Here is a 15,107-nt window from a genome sequence, read left to right on the forward strand (position 1 = left end):
GCTTCACCAGTGAACTAATACTGTTTAACATGAAGGAGAAAGGAAGGGAAAGAAAGACTGAGAACCAGATGAGCCCTTCAGCACCCACCCACATGACCAGCAAAGGAAGGAGGTGAGATGAGAATAGAAGCAGAGCTGCCCTTTGTCACCACCAGCACACTGCCGCAACACAAACCCACAGCACAGCCCTGAGATGCTGAGCAGACAGCAAGGAGGCAGAACCAAGCAAGCATCCTACCATTTTCCCTTAAGCACTCCTTAAGCACTTGATTTTTGAGCTACCTCCAGCCTCCACTGGCCATCCAGTTATTCCTACCTTATTCTTGGCACAACCGGTTCAGAACACACAAGATCTAAGATACCCAAGAACTATTAAGCTACCTGATCTGCCTGCACTTTTTACTGAATACAAGAAACCAGCAGACCTACTTGAAGGCAGCTAAAACAAACTTAAACAGCAGCAGAGATGCACCTAAAAAGGCCTCACACAGCGTTCTGTGCCAATTCCTTTGCACCTAAGGACACTCATAACAAAGAGCTGCAATTCGCTGTTATTGTCCCTACCTCTATTTTCTTTTTTTCCTTTTATTTTTTTAATAGGTTTACTAAAAAAAATAAATAAATAAATAAAATCAGAACATTTAAGTCAGTTTATACTTGCAGACTTTTCTAATAAACAAGAGCATTCATGACAGTGCTAGGAACTCTTAAGTCACCATTCAGAATGAAACTGCTCTGGCAAACAGAGGTGCAGCCCTGCAAACTGCTCTTCTGAGCTGCAGGAATAATTCAGGTGTGATGGCATAGCTCCACTACCCTACACAAGCATTACAATGCCTTTTGAACACTTACAATTTACACTAGTTATGATTTTGCCTATTTACAGCACCAAGCAAAAACCAAATGCTCTCCAAACATTTTCTCTCTGCCATGATCTTTGAAAGCTTATTAATAACAGAGAGGGCCACAGTCTTGCAGAAAGGCAGAGGACAGAAAAGCTAACTGAAAGCAAAACACCGACCAGTTCCAAAAGCACCCAAGCCCTTATCCCAAACCTGAGCACCAGCCCACCTCCACAGCCCTGCTTCAGCACTATTTAGTGAGAAAATGCTGCAAGTCTCCAAGATTGCTTCATAACGACAGAGAGTTAAGAAAAACATTGTGCAATTAGGTGATTAAAAAAAAAAAGCATTTTATTTCCATCCCCTTCCTCACTGAAGCTTGGTTATTTTTAAAAAATAACCTCATGCCATTTTGGCATTGCAGCTTACAGAGGACACCTGAATGCTGTTACAGCCTGGGAAGCAGCACCTTGGTGCAGGAGCAGAAATGTCACACCAACTATCAGGGGGTTTCCTGGCAGCAGAGCAGCTCACTTGACTGTTTGCCTTCCGACATTCCCCACTCACTTGGGAAGAAACACAGCCCAGGGCTGCAATTCAAAAGCAAGGAATTTAAGTACAGGAATAACATCTTGATGCAACTTCTACCATGATGCAGCAGCCTTAATGATGGGCTTGGGTTTCCTGTTTACTCATTTTTTATATTAAAAAAATAATGCCTGAGAAGGATACTGAAACAGTCATGTGGTGAAGGAGGGAAAGAACTACTCAAGCTCCACAAATCTTAACCACACACAAAAGTTTCTGTGTTAACTCCAGCAACAAGGAAGCCAAACAACTCCTGTTTGCGCCTGTCCCACAATGAGAAAGCACTGTGCTCCCCTATGAGCTGCAGGTAAGGACAGAGCAACATCCAGCACAGCTCTCATGGTGCAGACCAACACAGGAGGGGCTCCGTACCCACTCGGGGCTGTGAGGAACCCACAGCCACCAGCACCTGCCACAGGGCTCGACTGACAGCTGCTGGGAACAGCTTCAAGCTGCCCCTCTGACAGTACCCAAGATTTTCTGCCTAGCTAATAAGCAAAGGGAGGCCTGAAGTTTTTTTGTCACTGCACTGAATAACAACTTCAAGCTACTGCACTCCGGGAAGGAGGAAAGTGGTGGGCCCTGGAACTTAACAACCTAAAGGAAACCAAAAGAAAAATGATAGTGCTGCATGACCTCAGCTGGAGGCACACACTGTGCACTGAGATAGCTGTGCTCTCATAGCTTCTCCACTCAACCCGGGGCTGGGCACCACAGCAGCTCAGGGAAGCAAGGAACCAAGCCAAGCAAACAAACGACAGCCATCACAAAGAAAAAGAAAATCCCCACGTCGCACATCACACAACAGCCGCGGCTTGAAGTTGAACCTCCCGTGCACTTTGAGAGCTGCCTCTCCTTCCGCTCTGTATCCCTACCATCAACGAGCAGGTTTCGGGATTAGTACGGCAGTAACGACAGTGCAACGTTGTTTTCTATTATGCAGCAGCCCCAGGTCGGCAGAGGAGCCCCAGCAGGGCAGCAGGCTCGCACACCTCGCACCGCGTGGGTACGGGTAATGCAGCCGGCAGGGCAGCCACACGGCCACGAGGAGGAAGAGACACGGATTTGATCGCGGAGATAAAGCGAAGATAGAGTCCAATGAGGTCTCCAAGGCCCCCAACGCGAGAAAGATTAGGAGGAGCCCCGATAACAACGATGCGATCCGATATCGCCCGCAGCCCCGCAGCGAGCGGGCGGCAGGGCGGAAACGGGAGAGAGCAGCCCACAGGATGCGCGGACACGAAGAGGAACGAAGCGCGGGGCGGCCGTACTCACCAGCGGGCCCCACCGCCGCCGCGCATCCGCCGCACTTCCTGTGCGCTAGGAAATGAACGGGCGGAGCGGCTCCCGGCCGCCCTTAAAGAAGCCCGGCCTTTCTGCCCGCCTCCGGGGCGGGACCGGCCGCCGGCGCGCCGTGGGGGCGCCCTCGCTGTGGCCCCGCGCGTCCCTCCGGCGGAGCGGCGGTGCTTGCGGTGCGAGCGGCGTGGCCGCCATTGTGCTCGCGTCGCTCACGGAAGGCGGTTGGCCGTGACCAGCAGTCCGCCGGGCGCTGTTCTGTCCTTGGAGCCGGTCACGAGGCTGAGCACTTAAAGCTGAGCATCTGTCACCTACTGGTTGGTGGTTGGTACCAGCTAGTGATTTTTGGCTTTTATTTTTTCATTTCTTGGTATTTATTTTAAGCATGAGCGTGGGCAGGAGGGGAAGAAACAATAAGAAAAAAGAGAGGACCCTAAGGCCAGGCTGGATGTGGCTCTGGGCAGCCTGAGCTGGTGGTTGGCAATCCTGCACATAGCAGGGGGTTGAAACCAGGTGGGTCATTGTGGTCCTTTTCAACCCAGGCCATTGTATGATTCTATGACCCAACCTGAGGAACTGATGCCAAAGTGAAGAAGTAATGCAAATGAGACAAAAGGGGAAAGAACAGCAACAACAAAAAAAGAAACAAAAATGAAAGAATTCCTTCAATAGCACATGGTTTGTTCTTCATCTTCCTGAGCTGAAATGTGTACGTGGAAGAAGAGAAACGGCCAGTTATTTTGCCTGAAGTTTCAGCGCTTTATTTGCCAGACAATAGTCATGACTTTGCCTTGATACAGAGCTCTTTGTCAGGCACCACAGCTCAGTGCTGCCCGTGGCAAAGTTCCAACAACGATCCCATGTGAGGCTGCTCTCTATGCAATCAGAAGTTTAACCGTCTCCATTTATTTATTTATTTTTCCTTTACTCTTAAAAATACTTCTTTAACTTCTTTACAGGAAGGGTACAGGAAGCGTTGTTAAGCACTGGAATGGGCTCCCCAGGGAGGTGGTTGAGTCACCATCCCTGGATGTGTTCAAAAACCGTTCGGTTGTGGTGCTCCAGGGATGTGATTTAGCAGAGGGTTGTTTGAGGTAGGGTGGTATGGTTGGGTTGTGGTTGGACCCGATGATCTTGAAGGTCTTTTCCAACCTGAGCGACTCTATGATTCTATGATCCTGCCTGGACTGAGGGTTGCTAACATCTATGTCAGGTACTGCTATTGATGCTGCAGTGTGAGCCTTAACCAAGCAACCTAAAGCTTAGTGCTCCTTATTTGAGCATATTCCCTAAGGAGAAAGGGCATTATTACTGTTTTTTTGTTAATATGGGGCACCTCTGGTAATGATTAAAGGTACTCTAAAGATCTCCGTATTTTACTTTTCCACTTAAGAGGTCATAAATCATCCATCTCTCAAGTTATGATGGGTTTAATGCATGTGTAAAATTCCTTTGTACCGACACACTGGAGCAGCTTAGTATTTGGTGATCCTCCTATATTTACTGTTCCATTTATTATGTGTTTGTTTGACGTTTTGATTTTGTAAAGCTCAGGCTTTTGGCATCTACGTCTTTGAATGCTGAAGGACTGCATATGTTTGAATAGTGCTTTGGCATCAACTAAAGGCTGATTTTTTTAGTACCATGAGGAGGTTGCCCAAGGATGCTGTGGATGCCCCATCCCTGGAGGCATTCAAGGCCAGGCTGGATGTGGCTCTGGGCAGCCTGGGCTGGTGTTTGGCGACCTTGCACATAGCAGGGGGTTGAAACCAGATGATCATTGTGGGTTGGAATTCTATTCTATGATTCTATGATTCTACAATATAGTGTATCAAATTTTGCCCCCACATCTATAAAATTTACATGACATTTGGTATGTGGACTGCAGCAGGTTGTTTTTTGCTGCTGCTTTAGGTTGCTGAATTACTTCCTTTTAGAAAGTAAAACAAATAGAGTTTGTTCAGACTTGCCAAACTATCAGTCATGGAATGGCACTGAGCTCTGTAATGGCAGAAAACAAATTCCAAACCCAGTACTATATGAGAAGAACAGGTTTTTGGTTTGTGCTGCAGCTGAGCAGGAATGAATGGGAATTCCAAACAGTTGTGCTCAGAGCCCAGACTCTGCTGAAGGGAGCAAGCAATGTGCCGCAGATGTAGCTGATCATTTTCCTGGCCATACGGCCTTATTTTTTGCTGGCAGACACACAGGTCGTATGCCCAGGCTGCCACTGCTCATTTGCAGCTTGCAAAATACCACATCAGAACAACCCATAGCAGCATGCATGGAACCTGGTAGCACTGAAATTTTATGTTGGTTTAGTTTATTTATGAAGATTCCAAGACACCTTTACAGTACAGCTTCTTTTCACTGACACCAAGAAGGGCTTTAGGCATTCTTCTAAAAAAGGACAATTTTGTCACATGTATAATGGCTACAAAGCAGCTCTGAAACAAAGCCCAAGCAGCTGTATTCTGTACCAAGAATGGGAAATAGATTAGAAGGGCTTTGACTGGAAGACATAACACTTAATATTCCAGAACTGCGAAATAGTAACCCATTAAAAGTATCAAATAATACATTTAAAATCCTTCCTATTAAAGTAAAATTCTTTTTAAAATGCAGAGTTCACTGTCTAGGATGCAAAGTTAGTTCATTCTATATATGAGGCAATATCAGTATGTTTAGAATAAAACAGAGTACATGAAAATAAGGTTTAAGTCATACATTCTTTGATGTGTACTCCTTGTCTTGGGAGATAACCGTGTCAATTACCAAGATTTGGTTGGTTGTATGGGGTTATACAGAGGGTGGTGAGGCTCTGGAACAGGTTGCCCAAGGAGCTTGTGGATGCCCCATCCCTGGAGGCATCAAGGCCAGGCTGGATGTGGCTCTGGGCAGCCTGGTCTGCTGGTTGGTGACCCTGCACACAGCAGGGGTTTGGAACCAGATGAGCATTGTGGTCCTTTTCAACCCAGGCCATCCTATGGTTGGGTTCCTTTTTGCACTTAAGAATCTCATGCCCCAAATCTAAGAGAAAAGTGTTAAGTGTCTACATTAAATATACTATCTTCACTGGAAAGAGGGAATTGTTTGGTCTTTCTTCATCTGAGATGATTCCTGTTTTATTCAGAATATCCAGTACATCAGTCTTTGATATGCTTTACTTAATAATCTATTGTACCCACTGTTCCTGTCTGGCAGATAAAAAGAAAAACAACACAGCCTTCCATAAAAAAGAACACCAGAACTCTGGAGAGGTTCTGTACAGAGATGATCATCCATGTTGACAAATCAGTAAACAGCTAATACGGAGGACTTGTTCTCTTATTTGTACAACAGATGAATCAGAAACAAAGAAACCTCTCATCTGCTCAGCTGTCCGTACCATGCTGGCTCATTTTTAACAATATCTATCTACTCCAGTCTTTTTTTTCTTGGCAGGCGTTAGCTGCAGGCTTGTCTATGGCTGCTCACAAAGGTTTTCTCTCGAGCTAATGTATGAAATGCTATGTTTGTTTCTCTTCTTACTGGTACCACTCATTGTTGCATGATTATCTTTAAAATGTTTTTAAATGCAATATTTTGGGTACTTGTAAGCTACTCCTTCATTAGATAGAATCGTCTACTCGTCTCAGCCTTGATGAATGAGGAAAACCTGCTGAGTGCTGGGAGAAAAGCGATACTGTCATGCACATCCTGTTGTAACATGGATTACAGGTTCCATATGCAAAGTGCAATACTATACCTTCTCCCTCTAGTCCTGTGATCCATGCTCACACCATTTATGATGAGTCTTCATTGTATTTTTGATTTCTTTTACAGCAAAAAAGATAATACGTGCTATTCATATCAGTGCATTGCAAGGTCTGATACTGCTGTAAGCGGACTTCTGTTATGCGTTGCCTAATTTGTACATGGCTGTTGTTTGAAATGGTAACTTTTACAGTTAATCTCTGATTTAAGGCCTAGCTTTTCAGAACGCTTCTTTCAAATTTCAGAATTTGAAACGGAATCCATTAAACAACTCAAAGTGATTCAATAACCATTATTGCTATATGGTTAAAAAGTTGCCTTTCATAACAACTCGCTCAGTTTGGCTACTTACTTTATTACTGTGTGTGTAAAAAGGGTGAGAAAGATATTTCACCACAAATATTAAATATTTAGTTAAAATATTCTCAGCAGTGTTTTGAAAAAAAAAAAAGTCCACAGCACCTGTTTCTGCTCAGTATTTTGCAAACTGTCACAATTCATTTTAACAAATAATCCTGGAAGAACACCACCAGGTGAGATTTCCAAGAGTAATTTTTTATTTGTATGTATTTATTTAGCTTATTTTACTAAATAATTATGTTATAATCAATATAAACTTGATACATTTCTATTTGCTATGTCTGGGCTAGGCTACTGCTGAGAAAGTCTCCCTGCAGAGAAAAACCAGTTGAGTGGTTGAATGGTTTCCTATCTCAAGGCTAGAATCTCTCTCTCAATTATTTATACCCTGTAGTAGAAAGAATGATTCTTGTTTCCCACTGTCACATCAATCACTGACACTCCTGGGCAAAAAAAAGTCTTGGCAAAGAATGAACTCTGCTTGCATCTTGCTGGCGGTTTCTTGAAGCTGCATACACATAAAAAAAAAGTGTGTGTGTATATATATATATATGTATATATATGTATATGTATATATATATACATACGTATACACACATGCTGTGTGTGATGTTTATGTATAACATTTACATATGTATATCTCTTTTGCAGCTGAGCATCTGGTTTGTAACTCTGAGGCTCACGTAGAATGGCCTGGGTTGAAAAGGACCACAATGCTCATCTGGTTCCAACCCCCTGCTATGTGCAGGGTCGCCAACACAGCAGACCAGGCTGCCCAGAGCGACATCCAGCCTGGCCTTGAATGCCTCCAGGGATGGGGCATCCACAACCTCCTTGGGCAACCTGTTCCAATAGATCTCTGATGCAGAAGGTTTATTTTGGCATTTCGAAACCTTCCTTTTGTTGATGGGAATTTGTTAAAATTAAAAACCCAAACGTTTCTGGCTAGTGGTAATTGCCCTTTTGGTGTCACAGGAGCAGATGGGTGAGCTGCGGGAACTGTCAAGGGCTTCCTATAGCTGTAGCTTCCTGTGGGAGGAGATGTTGGCTGCAACCCCACAGAAGTTAGGAGAGTTTTGTTTTCCTAATAACATCACAGTTCTGAATGTATACAAGCACCAGTGCTGCTCACCAACAATACTATGTGAACGAAGTACTAACCCTATCTCACCATCAGAAAGTACCTGTAATTAATTTCCTTGCTCACCGGGACCTCTGTACCATCTCCAGATACAAACAGTGGTTTACTTCATGGAATAATCCAAGAGAAGCTTCATTGTTTGCTGAAACTTAAACTGAAAAGTATACAATATTTAATATGTTCCAACAACCAGTGTATTTCAGTTCCTACGATCCCACCACTTCTTCTCTAAGAAATCAGTTGGATATCAGGGGGAAGTTCTTTACTATGAGAGTGGTGAGGTGCTGGAACAGCTGCCCAGAGAGGCTGTGGGTGCCCCGTGCCTGGAGGTGTTCAAGGCCAGGTTGGATGGGGCTCTGGGCAGCCTGGTCTGGTATTAAATGGGGAGGTTGGTGGCCCTGCCTGAGGCAGAGGGATTGGAGGTTCATGATCCTTGAGGTCCTTTCCAACACGAGCAATTCTATGAGTTCTATGAAAGGTCAGATTGCTTTTGTTACACTGGATGCTTTCTACTTATTCTTCCCTGCCAGCCCTGAGCCAGTAATGTCTTCTGGCAGGTCCTGCTGTGCCTCTGTGCCTGCCTTCTGTCCTCTGCCCAGCCAGAGGCTTGTCAGCTTGTGCTTAGAGTTGGGGAACCCAGTCTGCACAGTGTGAGTTAAAGGCTCCCTCTCTTGGCACCATCTCAGATCTTTCCATCCCTGCAGTCTTCAGTATATGGAAGCCTCTCCTGTGGGTAAGTTCTTGTTCCTCTCCAAAAAAGGGAGTAGTGCAGTGACTGCAGAAAGGAAAAAGGGAGAGACTACACACAAGTGTTCTCTGAAGTCATCTGTTGACCCCTTGTCCAAGAAGTGTAGTGCTAATATGGTAGATGGTAATTTCACAACTACTTTTGGCACCAGTGTTGTGAAAAACTTTAAATCACGTCCCTGCAGTGTTCAATAATGAATCATTCTGCACACGTAAATCTGAAATTAGGGCTCTAGCTGTGATTATGTACATTTTCTACTGTCCTCCACTTACAGATTTTGAAATATGTGATAACTCCATGCCACTCCAAAGGATGTGTTTTCCAGCAGGGCGGCTCTATTTTTCTTTTTGAGAAATGCAAACACATTGCTGAAGATAGGAAATAATTATATCTTAATAACAATATCTTGCATAGAGGGTGAGAAATTGACACTTTTTTCCCAGCTCGCACACATCTCTAACTTTATGCTTCATTTGTATGTCACCTTGGAAATAGTGACTCTTAAATCGTTCATACCATTTCCTATTGGCCTGTAGTACCAATTTGCTAGCAAAGCATTGGAATGTTTAAATACAGCAAGTATTTATTAATAATTTATTTATGAATGATTCCACTAACTTCAGGGGAGTACTTAGTTTATGAAGTCAAATGCCACAGAATTGAACAGCTGGCCACTTAGGTTTTCTAATTAATATTTTAAATACTTCTGTACAACTTCAGAATATGATAGTGTTATTTTTATCAGAATGGAAAGTCAATTCATTCATCTTAGAGGAGGATGCTCATGCCATGAGGATGCTCAGAGGTATGGAGCACCTCTCCTATGAAGAAGGGCTGAGGGAGATGGGCTCGTTCAGCCTGAAGGCTCTGGGGAACCTCACTGCAGCCTTCCAGTACTTGAAGGGAGCTTATAAACAGGAGAGGAACCAACTTTTTATATGGGCAGATAGTGATAGGACAAGGGCAGTGGCTTTAAACTGAAAAAGAGGAGATTGAGCTTAGCAATGAGGAGGAAATTCTTCACTCAGAGAGCAGTGAGGCACTGGCACACCTTCCCAGAGAGACTGTGGGTGCCCGGAGGCGTTCAGGGCCAAGTTGTTGGGCACCTGCTCTGGTGGGATGTGCCCTTACCCATGGTGTGAGAGCTGGGAACAGAAGATCTTCCAGGCCTGCTCCATCCCACACCATTTTGTGGTTCTATCATCCCTTGTTTATGGGGCTTGCTGCCTATTCATACCTAAGAAGTGATGCTGCTAAAATTCGTATTTGTGTCTACTTTATTATAAAACTGTAGGTGTAGCTGCAGTAAAGAGATACAGGGCTTTCAGATGGACTGAATTTAGAAGCGGAATTTCAAAATTATTAGCAATTTTGTTTGTTCTGGTTTTTTTTGTTGTTTTTTCTTTTTTTTTTTTTTTCCTGTGTACTCTGGAAAAGTGTAGAATTGAACACTAGGACAATTTCCTTGTGCTTACTGAAAGGGCACATGAGATTCACCCTTTTCCCCACCTGCCCCAACTCAAAGCACAGGCCAGGTGAACCACGTCAGTTCAGCTGGTCTTTAGAAAAAGCTGGCAGAAATTTTTAGAAATATTCCTTCTAACCTGTATTTTAGATGAGTCATTTGTTCCCTTTGAGTTCACATTGCTCAGAGAAGCCAAGTACCTGAGTATTTCTGGCACTGATGGAATTATCATCTGCATATCCCTTTTTTCCCCATGTGGGAAGTATATTTACTTACTTAGTTGGGAACCAAAACAAAATCCTCACCTTTCTGTCTTGCAGAAATACAACACAAATAGGAAACACTTCAAGGGAAACATTTGCAAAAAATATGTGTACAGATAAGACATAAGAATCCATCAAATTATTTCATGTTACAAATACTTGAATGTAGTAATTATTTCTTGACAACATTCAAGTCAAAATTATTTGGACTGGGGAATACTTGTTCAGAATCATGTAGTAATGCACTTAGTGAAGATATTTATGTCTCACAACTATGACCCGTGTATTTTATGTGTGGAATTTATGTCTACTTTTAGTGAAACTTTTCACAGGAATTAATGGTTCAAACAACTGTGTCTTACGCTAGAGCTCAAAAATAGTCACCACTTTCTGTATCCACTGTTACTTCTTAATTATCTCACTGTATACTGTAGAGCACTGTATACTGTAGAGCAACGTAGCTTCACATGTCCCAGCTGAATACCATTTTGCTGGAGATAGCTGATAAATACAAGTTCTTAATTAATTAAAAAAACAAACAAGCAAACAAAAAAACCTCTTAGTTGCTTAGGCTAATAAAGAATTCCCATTTCCAGGCATAAAAAAATGTGAAAAGCACCAGACAAAACAAAAAGTTATCAGAAACGCCACTTTTTTTCCTTCTTCCCCACAGATCTCTCATAGAAAAACAAAGAAGCCCATATAATGGGCTTAACGTTCAGTGCCATTTATACTAAAAATATCTGTGCTGACAGTGTTCTGAGTGGTGCTGTGCCAGGGAAAATCACCATTATACCCTAACTGAACCCCCTGTGTATATATAAGCTATACCTCCTGGCAGTGCATGAGTGCACAAGCCCACTAACTGGCAGTATGAAGAGAAAGTCACTCTGCTTAACGCTTGTCCAAAGTCAGGGCAGAATATGACACCTAAAAGTGGAGTTGTTTAAATTCTTGCACAGCACTTTATATCACAGTTTTTGCAAGATAAAAATCTGCGTTAGGGTTTTGGCAGTCTGACTCTCGTTTCTGAAATCACAGACTTTAATGGAAACATAAAGTTTGTACACAAAACAACATCTGGAAACAGCTAAATTGGAGCAAGCTTTGGTAGAATTGGATTATTTAGAATAATCATCACAACGTTAACAACGAGTCACTCGGGATTCACATCCCAACATTTGTAGCAAAACAAAAGTTATCTTTAACCATATCAGATTACAAATAAAGACAAAAATAGTGCTGATCATTTACTCTTCCACATAGAACACATGACCCATAGTCAGACCAGTCTCCTAAATATCAAGTCAGTGTTGTAGGCACACATTTTTATATTTCACCTCAACAAATCCAGATGACATTTTCTTGGTATGGGTTCATTAACAGCAGAGTAATAGACCACTTTTACTGTGCAAGTGTTGCTCACTCATAACTTTTGAGATAATTGGTTTACTTGGAGCTATGTCACGGCAGTGTTCTGTGCATGGCAGTGTATCCAATTCTGAGCTGAGAGGAGGACTCCAACCCACTGAACATGACTGCAAACAAAATCTCTTTAATTCAGACTAAAAATTCCTATACAGTCCAAATGGAACTCGTAAAAGGAACTGTGATTGTACAAGGTCATACGTTTTAACATTAGTAAGATGTATATGATGGAAAATAAATCGTGTCAGATGCACACTCTTGATTGCCATCGGCCTATACAGCATATCTTGTATTAAACTTATCTCCATTGTGCTAAAGGTAAGAGCAATTAAGACTAATAAAACAAACTCTCTTCTCATTAAGACAAGACAATACATTTTACAAGACTTCAAATGTTCAATCTCAAGTGCTCTACTGAGTTACTTAATGTTTGCTTCTAAACCAAGATACAGGCTTCATTAGTGCCAACATCACTGTAACCCTTTTCATCTGATAGCTTGGGAGCGTATTTCCCCCCTCCCTTCCATATATTTGTGCTTCCTACTTAGATCAAGTGGTCGTATGCAAACAGCCACTATAAAAGTAGCAGTTCAAGTACATTTTCCCATCCAATAAGGTTGTAAAACAGGATGGTTAATCTAAAAAACTGTGAGAATGAAGTGCAGAGCCATTTGCACTAAGAAGTTGGCAAATGGAACCCTATGCGAAGTGGCAATCTAAAAAGAAGTACTGGAACTACAACTCTTATCCAGCTTGATATGCTTTCTGAAAGGGGAAATCACCAATTATAGCTTTCATCATTAATAACACACTTTAAAAACTACCAATAAAAGTTTGCCAATCTAAAGGTTGTTGACTGTACAAAGAACGAGCCAATGGACTTTCCATTCTTTGCATGTTTGTTCCCCTCATGAGTCCATTACCTTTCACAAAGAAAATTTTAGCTATCAAACTTGTCCACAAATTTTGCCGCTGAGTGTGAAACCATCCAGTTAGCATAAACACTATCATTTGCATATCTTGAAAACACAGAGTTAGTGCCATCGAATCTTGTGAGTGGAACGGGACTCTCCTCAGGCCAGTTCGGGTATGACATGCCTAAAAATGAAAACAGATAATTTTTTCTGCACTGAAGAACCATAACTTCATGTGCAGACAGTAAGGCCCTTGGCAAAACTCCCTTCAATATTTTAAGCCAGTCCACTGGATTTTGTCCCAAATCAATTCGTGTAAATGATGTTTCAAAATCCCTGAAGCATAAATTCAGATGTAGACAAAATCCTGAAAAAAATAAAGTGCTTTCTTGATTAAAAAAAAAAAAGGTGCGCTTGCACACGTGCATAGTAAAAGCTAATAATTTTTCTTCTGATAAGACTCAAGCTTTTCCATAAATTTCTTTTTTAGTGATCGTGTAGCAATATATTGCTTTGCCAGAGAAAGTTCTTGCTGTACAGGAAGTGCTCCGAGAATTGATAAACCTATTTGGGACAGGATCCAAAGTTCATTCCAATGATAGATTATTTCCACTTACTTAAACAGTTACCTTTCCTTTGGCTTGAATGAGATTTTGGAGATACTCTCATCCCCTCAGCAGGGATCTCCTGCTTAATTTTAGAAAATCCCAGGAGCACAACTTTGTCAAGTCCAACAAAGTCCTGAGCACTCGTCTTGATTCAGCGTTTAAGCATGTATTTCAAGAATGTCATTATTTGCACTGAGTCCAGTAATGCTCCTCAGGTGAGGCACAAGGGACCACCACATTGGAAACAGAGTGCTTAGCACCGTGTTGACCCCGCCGTGCAAGGAGACACCTACACCAGGGTCGAGATTGGCAAAAACAGAAATCTGCTTGTTGCTTATTATGCATTCAGCATCTGCCATCAATCTCAGTGGCAGATTTTTCTGTTACTGCGTTCTTTTTACAATCTGGCCACTGAGTGAATGTCCCAAAGTGAACGTGAGCTGGGGGAAACCTATTAAAGAAAATTACAGCTGGGGTATGCATTAATAACAGGCCCAAAGCCAGGTATGTATGGTAAGTTTTAAGCTTTTCAAAAGTCATACCACTTGAAGAATGATTTTAAAAAATCTATAATGTGAGTATATGTCTAAAAACATGTAGAATATTTAATCAGGAGACAAAATGTAGGAGTTTTGGCAAGAACCATTTTTACTGTCCATCTCACCATCACAATATGAAAGCATATGTTCTTTTTAAAAACACTTGCTACATCCTTCAATCATAATTTAGTACCAACATTTGCATAATAAACCAAAGGACGTGAAAACAGCTGAGTTCTTTCAAAATGCCCATTATCAATTCACTTTTCAAAGGACTTTACATGTTGATTTAGTCTGTATATAGTAATTATATACAGCATTTGTACCTTCCGTATATAGTACTCTGATTTCTATGACACATTAAATAGACATTGCAGCTTACGGATCCAGAATGCGTTAACAGCAGCTGAAATTTAGAAATCCATCTTGATAAAGTAAAAAACACTGCAGATGGGTTTTATCATTTAGCTGTGACAAAAAGTGATATAAAAAAAAGTCTATTGCTTAAATCAGAGGTGCAGAATCTAACATACTTGAAATGTTCTTAGTTCCCTCCCAAACAGGATAGTAGAATTAGATACTCATCAGCATTTTATATTTCCCCTGAGATTACTTCCCTGATCTTTATATTTTATTGTATGATATCTAGTCATTTTACTTATTTTCACATCCTTTTAAAAATGTTTATTTTAAACACAGCTGCAAAATGACTAAAGGATGATCCTGATGCAGACTTTGACATTTACCAAAAGAAAAACAAACAAACAAACAAACAAAAAAGCCCAAAAGAAGCTTCCAAGCAAATTTTGATTGGCTTCGTTCAGACAAGAAACACTGTAATGGGGTTACAGAGTCTGACAACAGTGCAGAAGAGAAATCTTTTTTTTTTTTTTTTTTTTTTTTGTGTTGCTAGAATCTAGTAAATGCATGTGAAATTCTACCATAGAGTTTGTTTTCAATCCATGTGGAAGGAAGGGTTCGAGGGAGGGGAGCATTATTACAGTCCACGAGAGGTGTCTCCTCTTCTGAGAGCCCATCATCATAAAGCAAGGAATCAGAAGGGGTGGAAGCCGCAAGATCTAAGTAGTCCTAAGAAATGAACGCATAAAAAGCTGGGTTAAAGTAAATGGCAGTCTTGTTGCTTGGGTGTAAAGGCTAC

The 15,107-nt window shown here is 41.8% G+C and overlaps 2 protein-coding genes across 4 annotated transcripts in view; both read right to left on the reverse strand.

The window, feature by feature from the left end:
* Positions 1-2,802, reverse strand: part of CSGALNACT2 (chondroitin sulfate N-acetylgalactosaminyltransferase 2) — a 33,055-nt gene extending 30,253 nt beyond the window's left edge. Inside the window, exon 1 of the mRNA XM_052677586.1 lies at positions 2,706-2,802. The gene's annotated coding sequence lies outside the window, so the exon portion shown is untranslated. The remainder of the gene's footprint in view (positions 1-2,705) is intronic.
* An 8,686-nt stretch (positions 2,803-11,488) lies between these two features.
* The window catches only part of RET (ret proto-oncogene), a 93,984-nt gene continuing 90,365 nt past the window's right edge, over positions 11,489-15,107 (reverse strand). For 2 of the 3 annotated variants that reach the window (XM_052677561.1, XM_052677560.1), the window contains 2 exons: positions 14,890-15,037; positions 11,489-12,985 (listed from right to left, as the gene is read on the reverse strand). In XM_052677561.1, the coding sequence (XP_052533521.1) occupies positions 12,828-12,985; positions 14,890-15,037 (306 nt within the window). In that variant the 3' untranslated portion in view covers positions 11,489-12,827. Of the gene's footprint in view, positions 12,986-14,033; positions 15,038-15,107 lie in introns of those variants that run through there. The other variant, XM_052677563.1, reaches the window with a different exon arrangement.

Source organism: Tympanuchus pallidicinctus, unplaced genomic scaffold (assembly GCF_026119805.1).
Source record: "Tympanuchus pallidicinctus isolate F22 unplaced genomic scaffold, pur_lepc_1.0 scaffold16, whole genome shotgun sequence".
Lineage (NCBI taxonomy): Eukaryota > Metazoa > Chordata > Aves > Galliformes > Phasianidae > Tympanuchus > Tympanuchus pallidicinctus.